Below are 14,429 nucleotides of genomic sequence, written 5' to 3'. Positions count from 1 at the left end.
GACATTTTTTCCCTTTATTCCTAATTTAGTGCTTATACAAACATTTGTACCATAAGTATTTTAATGAAGCTGTGCTGGGTTTCTTTAATGCTAATTATGTCAATTAAGGATGCTGTGTATTTACTAATTTTTAGATTTTATGCAGTGTTTTGCAAACAGGCCTGGTTTCACTGGATATTCAGACCATGCATTTGCACAGGGTGGCACACCTGGGGGGTGGGGGTGGCAACAGCAGGAGAGGTTGTGGGGCCACTGGTGGAGCTCAACCCAACAGCAACTGAACATATAGAGAGGTCACAAGGTTCCCTTTAGTCTGCATATGTGCACACCCTCACATAACTTTTACCACGGACATGCACAGCTTCTGCTTGTTAGGATTAGTAGGTATGTGGGCCCTGGGCCGAGGTGAGAGATGGTACCACCCACAGGGAGGAGCCCTGTGAGCCTCACCGTCAGGAGGCTCACAGGGCTCCTCCCTGTGGGTGGTACCATCAGACACAGCTGTGGAATAGAGTCTTTATTAGAGAATAGAGAGGCACTGCCCGTGAAGCGGGGAGTGTAGGAGAAAGTCACAGAGTCCATGCGGTGGGGTATACCCAAGGGGAATACCTCTGTAGAAGATACGTCAATGGTCTCAGAACGGGGTACACCGATGAGGCTCCTCACTAGAGATGTCAGGGTAGTGGTCCGCAGCGCGGGGTACACCAGTGAGGCTCCTCACTAGAGATGTCACGGTAGTGGTCCGCAGCGCGGGGTACACCGATGAGGGTTTCACACAAGAATGGTACGGTGGTGGTCCGTAGAGCAGAGGTACTCACAGTAGTAGAGGTTCCAGGGGAAGTCCCGGGAAACGAAGCAAAAGATAATCCAAGGCAATAGGCCCTCCGAGGAGCGGATAGCCAGAGACAAGGAAGGGCCCCCCAAGGAGCGGGTACCCAGAGCATCTCATGCCAAAGGAGCAGGAACTGGAGGTCCGTAGCAAGCGAAACGGATTCAGCAATGAGAGCTCGTTGCCAAGTCGTCGGTAGGCAAGGCCAGCCGGCTTAAATGTCCTGGAGGACTGACGTCATCCGGAGGGGACGCCCCCGAGGTTCGTGCCATGACGTGCTTAAAATTGACCTGTGTGCGTGCGCGCCTAGGGGATTCTGAGGGCAAGATGGCGGTCGACAGCGTCCGCGGTGTCCAGGGAAGTCCGGGAATGGTGGGCAGGCCGGCAATAGCTGGCGGAGGCCGCAAGTCTTCCCCACAGAGTCAAAGCTGCAAAAAAGGAGGTGAGCAATAGAGGTTGCAGCCGTCTGCGACCGACGGGCGTAACAGTACTCCCCTTCTAAGGGCCCCTCCCCGGGGGTTCTGGTTTTCTTGGGTGAGAAGTATGGAACTGTTTTGATCAGCTCTTTATTGAGGATATTAACTGTAGGCTCCCAGCTGTTCTCTTCGGGGCCAAATCCTTCCCATGAGATAAGATACTCCCAATGCTTTCTGCGCTTCCTCACGTCCAAGATGTCCTCAACCTGATACGTTATATCCTCTTCAGCAGCCAGAGGTTGAGGTTCAGGTGGTTTCTTAGAAAAGTCAGATAGGATGAGTGGCTTCAATAGCGAGATGTGGAAGGCGTTGTGGATCTTAAGCGATGTGGGTAGATGAAGGCTATAAGTGACCGGGCCCAGCCGGCGAAGTACGGGGAAAGGCCCGATGTATCTGGGAGTGAAGTGAGCTGAGGGTAATTTCAAATGAATAAAGCGGATGCTGAGCCACACTTTATCTCCAGGGTTCAACTGAGGAGCTGCCCAATGATGGGCATCGTAGAACTTCTTTGCCTTTTGACCAGCTTGCTGTAGAAGTTGTTTGGCGTGTACCCAAAGTTGGTGTAATTCTTGTGCAGAGGCCTGTGCTGACGGAGACGACACAATAGGGATGTGAATCGTTTTTTGACGATTTAAAAAATCGTCCGATATATTTTAAATCGTCAAAAATTGTTAGAGGCGCGATACAATAGGAATTCCCCAGATTTATCGTCAAAAATCGTAAATCGGGGGAGGGGGAGGGGAAGGGCGGGAAAACCGGCACACTAAAACAACCCTAAAACCCACCCGACCCTTTATAATAAATCCCCCACCCTCCCGAACCCCCCCAAAATGTTTTAAATTACCTGGGGTCCAGTGGGGGGGGGGGTCCCGGTGTGATCTTCCACTCTCGGGCCACGGCTGCGTTAATAGAAATGGCGCAAAGGTAGCGCCGGCGCCATTTCTATTAACGCAGCCGTGGCCCAAGAGTGGAAGATCACACCGGGACCCCCCCACTGGACCCCAGGTAATTTAAAACTTTTTGGGGGGGTTCGGGGTGGGTTTTAGGGTTGCTTTAGTGTGCCGGTTTTCCCGCCCTCCCCTGATTTATGATTTAAAAAAAAACAAAACCGAGACGATCAGATTCCCTCCCCCCCCCAGCCAAAATCGATCGTTAAGACGATCGATCACACGATTCACATCTCTACGACACAGATTGGGATACTAGAAGAGGGGGCAGAGGCTGGCGTCTGTATACTATTTGGAAGGGCAAAGATCCAGTAGAGGGAGTTTAAGGCAAACTCGGACGAAGGTAGTAAGTCGGACCAGTCATTCTGCCGAGAGTTCACATATGCCCAGAGAAACTTCTTTAGAGCACAGTTCGTCCTCTCTGTCTGTCCATTGGCCTATGGATGGGTGAGTCCCAGATCTTGTCCATTGGCCTATGGATGGTAGGCTGATGTGAGGTCCAAGGATATGTCAAATTTCTTGCATAATGACCTCCAGAATTTCGCCGTAAATTGAACTCCTCGATCAGAGAGTATGTGTCTTGGGAGTCTGTGGAGATGAAAAACGTGGCGAATGAACAATTTCGCAACTCTGGGTCCGAAGGTAGACCAGGTAACGCTATGAAGTGATCCAACTTCGAAAAGCGGTCCAAGGTGACCCAAATGGTGTTGTTGCCACTGGATGGAGGTAAATCCACAATGAAATGCATGGCTATATGTGTCCATGGCTCATTAGGTGCAGGAAGAGGTTGAAGGAGCCCCCAAGGGTGGCCTGCTGGCGGCTTCTGCCAGGCGCAACTGGGGCATGATTCTACATATGCTTGAGTGTCTTTCCATGGCAGGAGTTGCCCCAGTGGGACAATTGTAGAGTGCCCCAATCGAATTGTGGTGTGTGCAGTTGTAACCATGGCAGTCCGAGAACCACAGGGTGTATAGCCTTATCCAGGATCAAGAAAGAAATGGTCTCCATGTGCAGTAACCCGGTGCGAAGTTGGATGGGGACTGTGGAGAAGGTGACTTCGCCTGGAAACGGTTCGCCATGAATAGAAGAAAGTAGCAATGGCGCAGGAGTCCAGACAGTGGGGATCCGAAGGTGTTCCATGAGTTGTCTGAGTATTAAAATTTCCACCAGCTCTGGAGTCCACCAGTGCCAGGGTGTGAAATTCCAGAGCACCCGAGTTGATTGAGACTGGCAGTGTCAGCGGAGGAGAGGGTGCAGTCAGGCCTAAGAGGAGTCCTCTGGCAGATCCTAGGCCTGGGAGTATCCTGGACAGAGTGGACAGGAGGGTACTGCATGACCCGAATGGCCACAATACAGGCAAAGACCTGATCTTTGCCGACGGCGCTTCTCCTTTGTGGATAGATGGCTGTGACCCATTTGCATCGGTTCCTCTTCCTCGGTGCTTGGTGTAGGAGCAGTCTGGGTGGATGGTGTTTGGAAAATGCGTGGAACACCTGAAGACATCCTCTTGGATCCCCTAGCCTCGTGTGATTGCTCATGCAGATGGCAATCAGTGCGACCGGAAAGGTCAATGAGAGAATCTAATGCCTCAGGGAGTTCTCGAGCTGCTAATTCGTCCTTGATGCGTGAACTTAGACCTTCTAAGAATATGGCACGCAAACAGCCCAGATCCCAATGTAATTCTGAGGAAAGAATCCTAAACTTGATGACATAATCGGTCAGGGACCTGGCACCTTGTTGCACATGCAGGAGCACAGATCTGGCGATGGCCTTGCAACCGGTGTTATCAAATATGGAGCGAAATAGGGCAAGGAAGCCCAGCAAGTCGTTGAGGATTGGATCTGTTCGCTCCCAGAGGGGTGACACCCAGGCCAAGGCTTTTCTGTCCAGGAGGGACAAGAGATAAGTAGTTTTGGACACTATGTCAGGGAAATATGCAGGCTGTAGAGAAAAGTGCATGCTGCACTGGTTCAAGAAGCCCCTATACAACAAGGGGTCACCTGCAAAATGAGGGAGTGCCGGCAAGAGCACTGGAGGCCGGAACGGTGACGCATGTGAAGCAGGGCTTGACTTGACAGGCATTGGGACAGAGTCCAGCCGATTACTCAATTGATTAATGGTGTTAGCCAAAGTCTCTAATACCTTTTGCTGCTCTGTAATTCGCTGGGCCAAGCCAGGGATGGCCTGAATTGCCGAGACCTATGCTGGGTTCATGGACTTGGCAATCTGTTAGGATTAGTAGTTATTGGGCCCTGGGCCAAGGTGAGAGATGGTACCGCCCACAAGGAGGAGCCCTGTGAGCCTCACCGTCGGGAGGCGAGGTCTCAGCAGACATCAGACACAGCTGTGGAATAGAGTCTTTATTAGAGAATAGAGAGGCATTGCCCGTGAAGCGGAGAGTGTAGAAGAAAGTCATAGAGTCCGTGCGGTGGGGTATATCCAAGGGGAATACCTCTGCAGAAGATACGGCAATGGTCCGCAGAGTGGGTACACTGGTGAGGCTCCTCACTAGAGATGTCTCGGTAGTGGTCCGCAGCGCAGGGTACACCGATGAGGGTTCCTCACAAGAGATGTCACAGTAGTTGTCCGCAGCATAGGGTACACCGGTGAGGCTCCTCTGTAGAGATGTCACGGTAGTGGGCTGCAGCACGGGGTACACCAGTGAGGGTTCCTCACTAGAGATGTCACGGTAGTGGTCTGCAGCGTGGGGTACACCGATGAGGGTTTCACACAAGAATGGTACGGTGGTGGTCCGTAGAGCAGAGGTACTCACAGTAGTAGAGGTTCCAAGGGATGTCCCGGGAATCAAAGCAAAAGATAGTCCAAGGCAATAGGCCCTCCGAAGAGCGGATAGCCAGAGACGAGGAAGGGCCCCTGAGGAGCAGATACACAGAGTCTCACGCCAAAGGAGCAGGAACTGGAACGGGAGGTCCGTAGCAAGCGAAGCAGATTCAGCAATGAGGGAACTCGTTGCTAAGTCTTCTGTAGGCAGGGCCAGCCGGCTTAAATGTCCTGGAGGACTGACGTCATCCGGAGGGGATGCCCCCAAGGTTCGCGCCATGATGTGCTTATAGAAACATAAACATAGAAATGACGGCAGAAGACGACCAATCGGTCCATCCAGTCTGCCCAGCAAGCTTCACACTTCTTTTTTCTCATACTTATCTGTTTCTCTTGGCTCTTAGTAACCTTAGGTTCTATTTCCCTTTCACCCCCCTTATTAATGTAGAGAGCAGTGATGGAGCTGCTTCCAAGTGAAATGTTAAATTTGATTAGTTGGGTAAGCAGCAGCATAGCTCTCTGCCGTTGAAGCAGAGATATGCGTGAAGTATTAGTTTTTCTTCTCCCCTGCCGTTGAAGCAGGGAGCTATGCTGGATATGCACTGAAAGTGAAGTATGCCTTGAAAGTCACATTAACTATCAAATATTGAAAAGCCTAATGATTGGTAAATGAATAAGCCTAATAATTGGTAATACCTATAGCCCATGAACCCATCCCTGTTTTTGTTTTTTTTTCGTTTTTTAATTGGGAGATGACAGCCCTCCATCCTTCCGCTCCGTGAAGGTGGAACACCAACCACTGGTGCTTAAAACTGACCTGTGCACGCATGTGCACCTAGGGGATTCCGAGGGCAAGATGGCGGTCCGCAGTGTCCAGGGAGGCCCAGGAACGGTGGGCAGGCTGGTGATAGCTGGCAGAGGCCACAAGTCTTCCCCTCGGAGTCAAAGCTGCAAAAAAGGAGGTGAGCAACAGAGGTTGCAGCCGTCTGCAACCGACGGGCGTAACACTGCTTTTCCACCCCCAAGCTCAGGAAGGCTAGTGAGCTGTGGTGGAGCTCATCCCATTACAGCCTGAAGTCAGGGAGAGGCCCACAGGGTTGTGGTGGAGCTCATCCCATCTTGGCCCGAAGTCAGGAGGAGGTCCGCGGGGTGTGGTGGAGCTCATATCACCACAGCCCGAAGTCAGTGTGAAAGTGTGTGTGTGTCTATGTGAGAGAGAGATCCTGTGTACATGTGTATGTGTCTGTGTGAGAGCCTGTGTGCATGTGTATGTCTGTGTGATAGCTTGTATGTGTGAGAACCTATGTGTGTCTGTATGAGAACCTGTGTGCATGTGTGTCTATGGGAGAGCCTGAGTATGTGTCTGTGTGAGAATCTGTGTGTGTGTGTGTGTGTGTGTGTTTCTGTGTGAGAGCCTGTGCATGTGTCTATGTGACAGTCTGTATGCTTGTGTGTATGCCTGAGAGCCTTTGTGTCACATATAAGCTCTCATATGCATGCACACCCACACATAATGTGTTTGTGAGGGAGAGAGAGCCATCACCACCATGACCTTGGTGAACGTTCAAGGAGCTGTAGCTAGTCTGAAGGGCAGAGCGCAAAACTGAAAATGTTGTCCAAGGATCATGAACCTGAGATATTTTTGATGATCCCTGTGTAAATACGCTTCCATCAGGTCCAGGGTCACTAGGAACTCCCCGCGTTATGCAGGGGACTTCAGAGTTACCATCCAGAAGCGGGGGACCTTGAGTGCCCTGTTTACTTTCTGTAACTCTAGGATAGGCCGCAAGGACCCCTCCTTTTTGTTTTGTTTTTTAACGACTAACTAGGGTACAGAACAGCAGGTTTTGCACCACCTCCAGAGAAATACTGAGGAGATGCAGATGGCACACCGGGTTAAGAGGCGGTGCCTGCAGAATGTTCTCTTTATCTATATACTGCTAGGGAGGAAGGACCCCAGGAGTCCGGACTGATCTGGGTATGTACAGGGAAAGCCTATGCATTTGTGTCTGTGTGAGAGCCTATGTGTGTGTGTGTCTGTGTGACAGCCTATGTCTGTGTGAGCACATATGTATGTGTGAAAGCCTATGTGTATATGTGTGTCTGTATGAGCCTGTGTGTGTGAGAGAGCCTTTGTGCCTGTGAATGTGCCTGTGTGTGTGTTTGTGTGCCTGTGAGAGCCTATGTGTCACATATAGGCTTTCACAGGCACACACACACATACATAATGTAACTGTGAGGGAGAAGGAGCCTGTGTATGTGAGAGAGAGAATGTGTGAGAGCATGAATGTGTTATTGTGGGTGTGTGTGAGGGAAGATAAAATTGTACAGCCCTACCTTCCCTAATCCACGATGATCTCAGGGTGACTGGAAATCAAAAGATCCCAGGTATGGAGAGTAGGAGATTTTTAAATTCTTATTAGTTTTAATTATTGGGTGTAATTTGATGTTTCTGCTCTTTTGAAATATTTAATTTTTTGGGGGGTAAATAGAACATTTTTTAATTATTGGATTTTTTATTCATCAGATGTTTTGAAATATTTTATTAGTGTTTGGGAAATTTTGGATATTCTTATTCATTAATTGGTTTGAAATATTTATTCTTTTCATGAATATGATTTTACTATTATGATTGATGTTTTTCATTTCTTGATTTTACTATTTAATGTTTTATGAAGAATGGTAATGCTCCTGTTTGCACTGCATGTAGAGGCTGACTTGTGGGTTCCAGTTCAGTTCTTTTCAGCACGTTTCTATTTATACTTTCTGATCTCTTCATTCAGTATTTGGTGAGGATCTGTCTGTGTTCTGCATATATGACGAAGGTGAGGGGTGGGGGCATGTCAGTTTTAAAAATATAGGTTGCAGAAGGGTGCTGGGCTTTATTTGATGGGCTAGGACACAGACTGAATGAATCATGGAAGGGGGAGGCTGCACAGTAATTGGTTGCACAAGGAAGCAAAACACCTAAGCATTGGCCCTATATAAAAGATTTAATTCCCCAGGTCTAGTTAGAAGGTCTCTTGCTGTCTATATCCATTACCAGGTATGCAATGCTCATGTCTGGTGTCAGCACCACCGGGGTCCCTTTCTCTGTGATCGGGGGCTTCAAGAACTCCCATTTGGAGGCTATAATACGATCATCTTCACGGTGATAGGTCAGTTGGATTCGTTCATCCAAGATCAGAAAGTTCCGCTCTGCCACATCCTCATAAACTGGCTTTTCTCGGTTCCTATGGTAACGCTCTGTGATTTTCTGACAGAGGAACAAGGTAGTCAATAAAGCATCATAAATGAATAATTACTTAGATTCTTTATAGTTTGTGATACTTTTTTCTTTTTCAAACCTTAAAGGTAAAATTTCAAAACGTTGCGCACATCAAATATAGCCTATACTCATGTATCCCATATTTTATAAAAGTAAAAAATGTGCATATATGTTCACTTTCACACGCCCACATATATGCGTGTTACAAAGGGACAGTCTAAAGGCGATCTAGAATAGAGCTCAAAGTTATGCGCTTACGGCCCGATTTTAAAAGGGCCACGCCCGTAAATTATGGGGGTTACGCACAGAAGTGCTGGGCCCAAAGAAAGGGGCAGGCTGGGGCCGGACTTGGACAGCACCATTCGATTACTTCTGCTCCAGAGCAGTAGCAAATATGCAAAAAAAATATTTGGGGATAGTCAGAGAAGGTTTAGGAGGTGGGGAGGAGAAGGGAAGGGTTAGGGAAGTTCCCTCCCAGTTCGCTCTTTAATTGGAGCAGAGTGAAAGGGAACTGGGGACCGGCCAATTGTGTCGCCACAAGTAGGTTTTAAAATTCCCCCCCCCTGCACACACGAGACATGGGCGCGCAGATTTTAAAATCCAGGTGTGCATGCAGCCATCGGATTTCATAACATGCGTGCGCCAGCATGTGCATGTTATAAAATCGGCCAGGAATCGCACGCACATGGACGTGCACGCACGAGTCTTAAAATCGACCCCTTAAGTTGCTATTTTAAAAGACCCTTATACATATCCATTTTCCAAATTATTCATGTTTTTACACTTGCTAATTATATAGGGGATCAATATTAAAAAAAAACAGGTGGATACCTAAGTTAGCCAAATAGACTTATCCGGCAGGCATGACATTCAGCTGCATGGCTAACCCCATATTTGGCACTAATTAGTAGCTACTGAGCAGGTCTAACCTACACGGATAACTTCTACGGTTAAGTCTCAATATCACTACTTAGCCGGATAACTTAGCTGGCTAAGTAGTGCTGCCCTTATTTGGCTATCTAGCGCCTACTGAACATAACCGTTTGAATATCGACCTCCTGGTGTAAGTGATATTAAATGTGTTTATTGTATACCACTGATAGGGTAGGAGGTCTGGGTGGACAGAGAGGAGTTCAGGCTGAAGAACAGGAGGGACTCTATGACCTGAATATAAGAACTGAATAAACTGGTTGACTAATTGATACACTGGTTAATTTTCTCAACACATGCATGTAAATCGGCATTTAGGCAAGTAAGTCCTAGTTACTTTCATGCATAAAATATACGCACATATATATTTAAAACAGGTGGATAAAGTACGCAAGTTCAGTCCATTAATATACATGGTTTCAATGCATTGCATGTATTCATATGTAAGCCTATGTATGCGTGTATGTTGGATTACACATATTTTATTAAACGTACATATATCATATGTTAATATTATAAAATACTATAGCAAATATATGCACTGATACATACATATATATATGCCGCCATGCGCAGTTGTTTGAAAGTTATCCTTTCTAAGTTTATTGAGTTTTTTAATTTTTTTGTTTCAAGGACAATATGAAGTTCTATGGAACATTTAAGAAAAAGGATAGACATATAGCACCAAATCAAAGGACCACTGTATGAGTAATCCAAAGATGTATTACATGAGCTTTGGAAAGCACATAGAGAAAGGGTAGCCTAGTAGTTAAGAGTAATGGGCTTCTAGGATTCAAATGATTTTCCAACTCCCACTTTGTGGCCTTGAACTGATCATTCTGTTGCTTCAAGTACCCACTTTTATAGTAAGATCTTTGAGCTGCAGACTTCCACCCTAGCCTCCCTTCCCTAGATCTCCCCCCCCACCCCAATCTCTCTCAGGAAAGATCTCTGGTGGTCTAATGGTCCCCCTTACTTATCGAGAATTTCCTGATTGTCGAGTGGGGGCCCAGAGTGCCCCCTAGGTTCCGGGCTCAATGACAACCATTTTCTAAATTGGTGCCACCCACAGGACTGGGGAGCCAGCTTTATTTTTTATGTGAAGAGGAGGGGTTTGGGGCAGGGCTTGTGACATATTTAAAAGAAATATGTTTATTTACACAACCGGCCGCCTTCAGGGACAGCTGGGAGGGTAGGACAGAGGGTCTATGCGGACCACCAGGGTTTGGCATTACTTTCATGGGAGGAGCTTACTTGGGGCCATCAGCCCCTTTGTGTGATGGTGATCTCACAGTTCCAGTACTATCATCATGCGTTGTTTGAAGAGGAAAATACCACGGGAGTCACAAAGCAACAGGGCTATTTACTGCAGTTTGTAGCTTCTGCAGCATTTTTTCCCTTGAGCTTAGTGAGTAAACCCAAGTTTGTAGTGAGGCACTGGAGGGTAAATGACTTGCCCAAGGTCACAAGGAGCGACAGTGGGATTTGAACCTTAGCTTCCATAGGAAAATTGGTTCTTACCTGATAATTTTTGTTCCTGTAGTACCAAGGATCAGTCCAGACTGCTGGGTTATGCCTCCCTTCCAGCAGATGGAGTCAGAGAAAAGCTGAAAAGCACCCCCCCAGATATACTGGTGTGCCACCTGCGATCCTTCAGTATAATCCCGAGAGTCCCGCTCGAAGCAGAATGAAATATATAAGAACATAGGAACATAAGAAATGCCATACTGGGTCAGACCAAGGGTCCATCAAGCCCAGCATCCTGTTTCCAACAGTGGCCAATCCAGGCCACAAGAACCTGGCAAGTACCCAAAAACTAAGTCTATTCCATGTTACCATTGCTAATGGCAGTGGCTATTCTCTAAGTGAACTTAATAGCAGGTAATGGACTTCTCCTCCAAGAACTTATCCAATCCTTTTTTAAACACCGCTATACTAACTGCACTAACCACATCCTCTGGCAACAAATTCCAGAGTTTAATTGTGCGTTGAGTAAAAAAGAACTTTCTCCGATTAGTTTTAAATGTGCCCCATGCTAACTTCATGGAGTGCCCCCTAGACTTTCTACTATCCGAAAGAGTAAATAACCGATTCACATCTACCCGTTCTAGACCTCTCATAATTTTAAACATCTCTATCATATCCCCCCTCAGCCGTCTCTTCTCCAAGCTGAAAAGTCCTAACCTCTTTAGTCTTTCCTCATAGGTGAGCTGTTCCATTCCCCTTATCATTTTGGTAACCCTTCTCTGTACCTTCTCCATCGCAATTATATCTTTTTGGAAATGTGGCGACCAGAATTGTACACAGTATTCAAGGTGCGATCTCACCATGGAGCGATACAGAGGCATTATGACATTTTCCGTTTTATTCACCATTCCCTTTCTAATAATTCCCAACATTCTGTTTGCTTTTTTGACTGCTGCAGCACACTGAACCGACGATTTCAATATGTTATCCACTATGACGCCTAGATCTCTTTCTTGGGTTGTAGCACCTAATATGGAACCCAACATTATGTAATTATAGCATGGGTTATTTTTCCCTATATGCATCACCTTGCACTTATCCACATTAAATTTCATCTGCCATTTGGATGCCCAATTTTCCAGTCTCACAAGGTCTTCCTGCAATTTATCACAATCTGCTTGTGATTTAACTACTCTGAACAATTTTGTGCTATCTGCAAATTTGATTATCTCACTCGTCGTATTTCTTTCCAGATCATTTATAAATATATTGAAAAGTAAGGGTCCCAATACAGATCCCTGAGGCACTCCACTGTCCACTCCCTTCCACTGAGAAAATTGTCCATTTAATCCTACTCTTCGTTTCCTGTCTTTTAGCCAGTTTGCAATCCACGAAAGGACATTGCCACCTATCCCATGACTTTTTACTTTTCCTAGAAGCCTCTCATGAGCAACTTTGTCAAACGCCTTCTGAAAATCCAAGTATACTACATCTACCGGTTCACCTTTATCCAAGTGTTTATTAACTCCTTCAAAAAAGTGAAGCAGATTTGTGAGGCAAGACTTGCCCTGGGTAAAGCCATGCTGACTTTGTTCCATTAAACCATGTCTTTCTATATGTTCTGTGATTTTGATGTTTAGAACACTTTCCACTATTTTTCCTGGCACTGATGTCAGGCTAACCGGTCTGTAGTTTCCCGGATTGCCCCTGGAGCCCTTTTTAAATATTGGTGTTACATTTGCTATCCTCCAGTCTTCAGGTACAATGGATGATTTTAATGATAGTTTACAAATTTTTACTAATAGGTCTGAAATTTCATTTTTTAGTTCCTTCAGAACTCTGGGGTGTATACCATCCGGTCCTGGTGATTTACTACTCTTCAATTTGTCAATCAGGCCTACCACATCTTCTAGGTTCACCGTGATTTCATTCAGTCCATCTGAATCATTACCCATGAAAACCTTCTCCATTACGGGTACCTCCCCAACATCCTCTTCAGTAAACACCGAAGCAAAGAAATCATTTAATCTTTCCGCGATGGCCTTATCTTCTCTAAGTGCCCCTTTAACCCCTCGATCATCTAACGGTCCAACTGACTCCCTCACAGGCTTTCTGCTTTGGATATATTTAAAAACGTTTTTACTGTGAGTTTTTGCTTCTACAGCCAACTTCTTTTCAAATTCTCTCTTAGCCTGTCTTATCAATGTCTTACATGTAACTTGCCAACGTTTATGCTTTATCCTATTTTCTTCTGTTGGATCCTTCTTCCAATTTTTGAATGAAGATCTTTTGGCTAAAATAGCTTCTTTCACCTCCCCTTTTAACCATGCCGGTAATTGTTTTGCCTTCTTTCCACCTTTCTTAATGTGTGGAATGCATCTAGACTGTGCTTCTAGAATGGTATTTTTTAACAATGACCATGCCTCTTGGACATTTTTTTACTTTTGTAGCTGCTCCTTTCAGTTTTTTTCTAACAATTTTTCTCATTTTATCAAAGTTTCCCTTTTGAATGTTTAGCATGAGAGCCTTGGATTTGCACACTGTTCCTCTTCCAGTCATTAAATCAAATTTGATCATATTATGATCACTATTGCCAAGCGGCCCCACCACCGTTACCAGGCTCATCAAGTCCTGTACTCCACTGAGAATTAGATCTAAACTTGCTCCCTCTCTCGTCGGTTCCTGAACCAATTGCTCCACAAAGCTATCATTTATTCCATCCAGGAACATTATCTCTCTAGCGTGTCCCGATGATACATTTACCCAGTCAATATTGGGGTAATTGAAGTCTACTAAGCAAAAGCATGAAGCAAAGTACCTTGCACATCAGTAAATATCAACATATACAACGTGCAAGGAAATGGTAAACCAAGTCCACCTTCAAGGTTATAATACTTTTTTATTTAACTGAGTTTTTTCAATATTGTTAGTGGCAACTCCATATATCTTCAACAACAGTCATTTAAAGTCCCCCGACACGGTCCGTGTTTCGCGGTGGCTGCATCGGGAGGGACCCACAATCAATATCATCTAGAATATAAAGACAGTAAAGCTGATGGACTTGGCAAATATGGCTATACAATTTCAGCAAGTTTCTTACAAACATACCTTATATATGCATCATGGAGCGCATGAAATTGTATAGCCATATTTGCCAAGTCCATCAGCTTTACTGTCTTTATATTCTAGATGATATTGATTGTGGGTCCCTCCCGATGCAGCCACCGCGAAACACGGACCGTGTCGGGGGACTTTAAATGACTGTTGTTGAAGATATATGGAGTTGCCACTAACAATATTGAAAAAACTCAGTTAAATAAAAAAGTATTATAACCTTGAAGGTGGACTTGGTTTACCATTTCCTTGCACGTTGTATATGTTGGTAATTGAAGTCTCCCATTATTACTGCACTACCAATTTGGTTAGCTTCCCTAATTTCTCTTAGCATTTCACTGTCCGTCTCACCATCTTGACCAGGTGGACGGTAGTATACCCCTATCACTATAGTCTTCCCCGACACACAAGGGATTTCTACCCATAAAGATTCAATTTTGTATTTAGTCTCATGCAGGATGTTTATCCTGTTGGACTCTATGCCATCCCGGACATAAAGCGCCACACCTCCTCCCGGGTGCTCCTCTCTGTCATTGCAATATAATTTGTACCCCGGTATAGCTCTGTCCCATTGGTTATCCTCTTTCCACCATGTCTCTGAGATGCCAATTAAGTCT

At 45.9% G+C, this 14,429-nt stretch overlaps 1 protein-coding gene across 2 annotated transcripts in view; it reads right to left on the bottom strand.

The window, feature by feature from the left end:
* Positions 1 to 14,429, bottom strand: part of DRC7 (dynein regulatory complex subunit 7) — a 178,725-nt gene that overhangs the window by 35,773 nt on the left and 128,523 nt on the right. For both annotated transcript variants that reach the window (XM_029608921.1, XM_029608922.1), the window contains exon 13: positions 8,077 to 8,289. In XM_029608921.1, coding sequence (XP_029464781.1) covers positions 8,077 to 8,289 — 213 coding nt within the window. The remainder of the gene's footprint in view (positions 1 to 8,076; positions 8,290 to 14,429) is intronic.

The sequence above is a fragment of the Rhinatrema bivittatum genome, chromosome 7 (genome assembly GCF_901001135.1).
Source record: "Rhinatrema bivittatum chromosome 7, aRhiBiv1.1, whole genome shotgun sequence".
NCBI classification, from domain to species: Eukaryota; Metazoa; Chordata; class Amphibia; order Gymnophiona; family Rhinatrematidae; genus Rhinatrema; species Rhinatrema bivittatum.
This window is presented reverse-complemented; position numbering and strand designations above follow the sequence as displayed.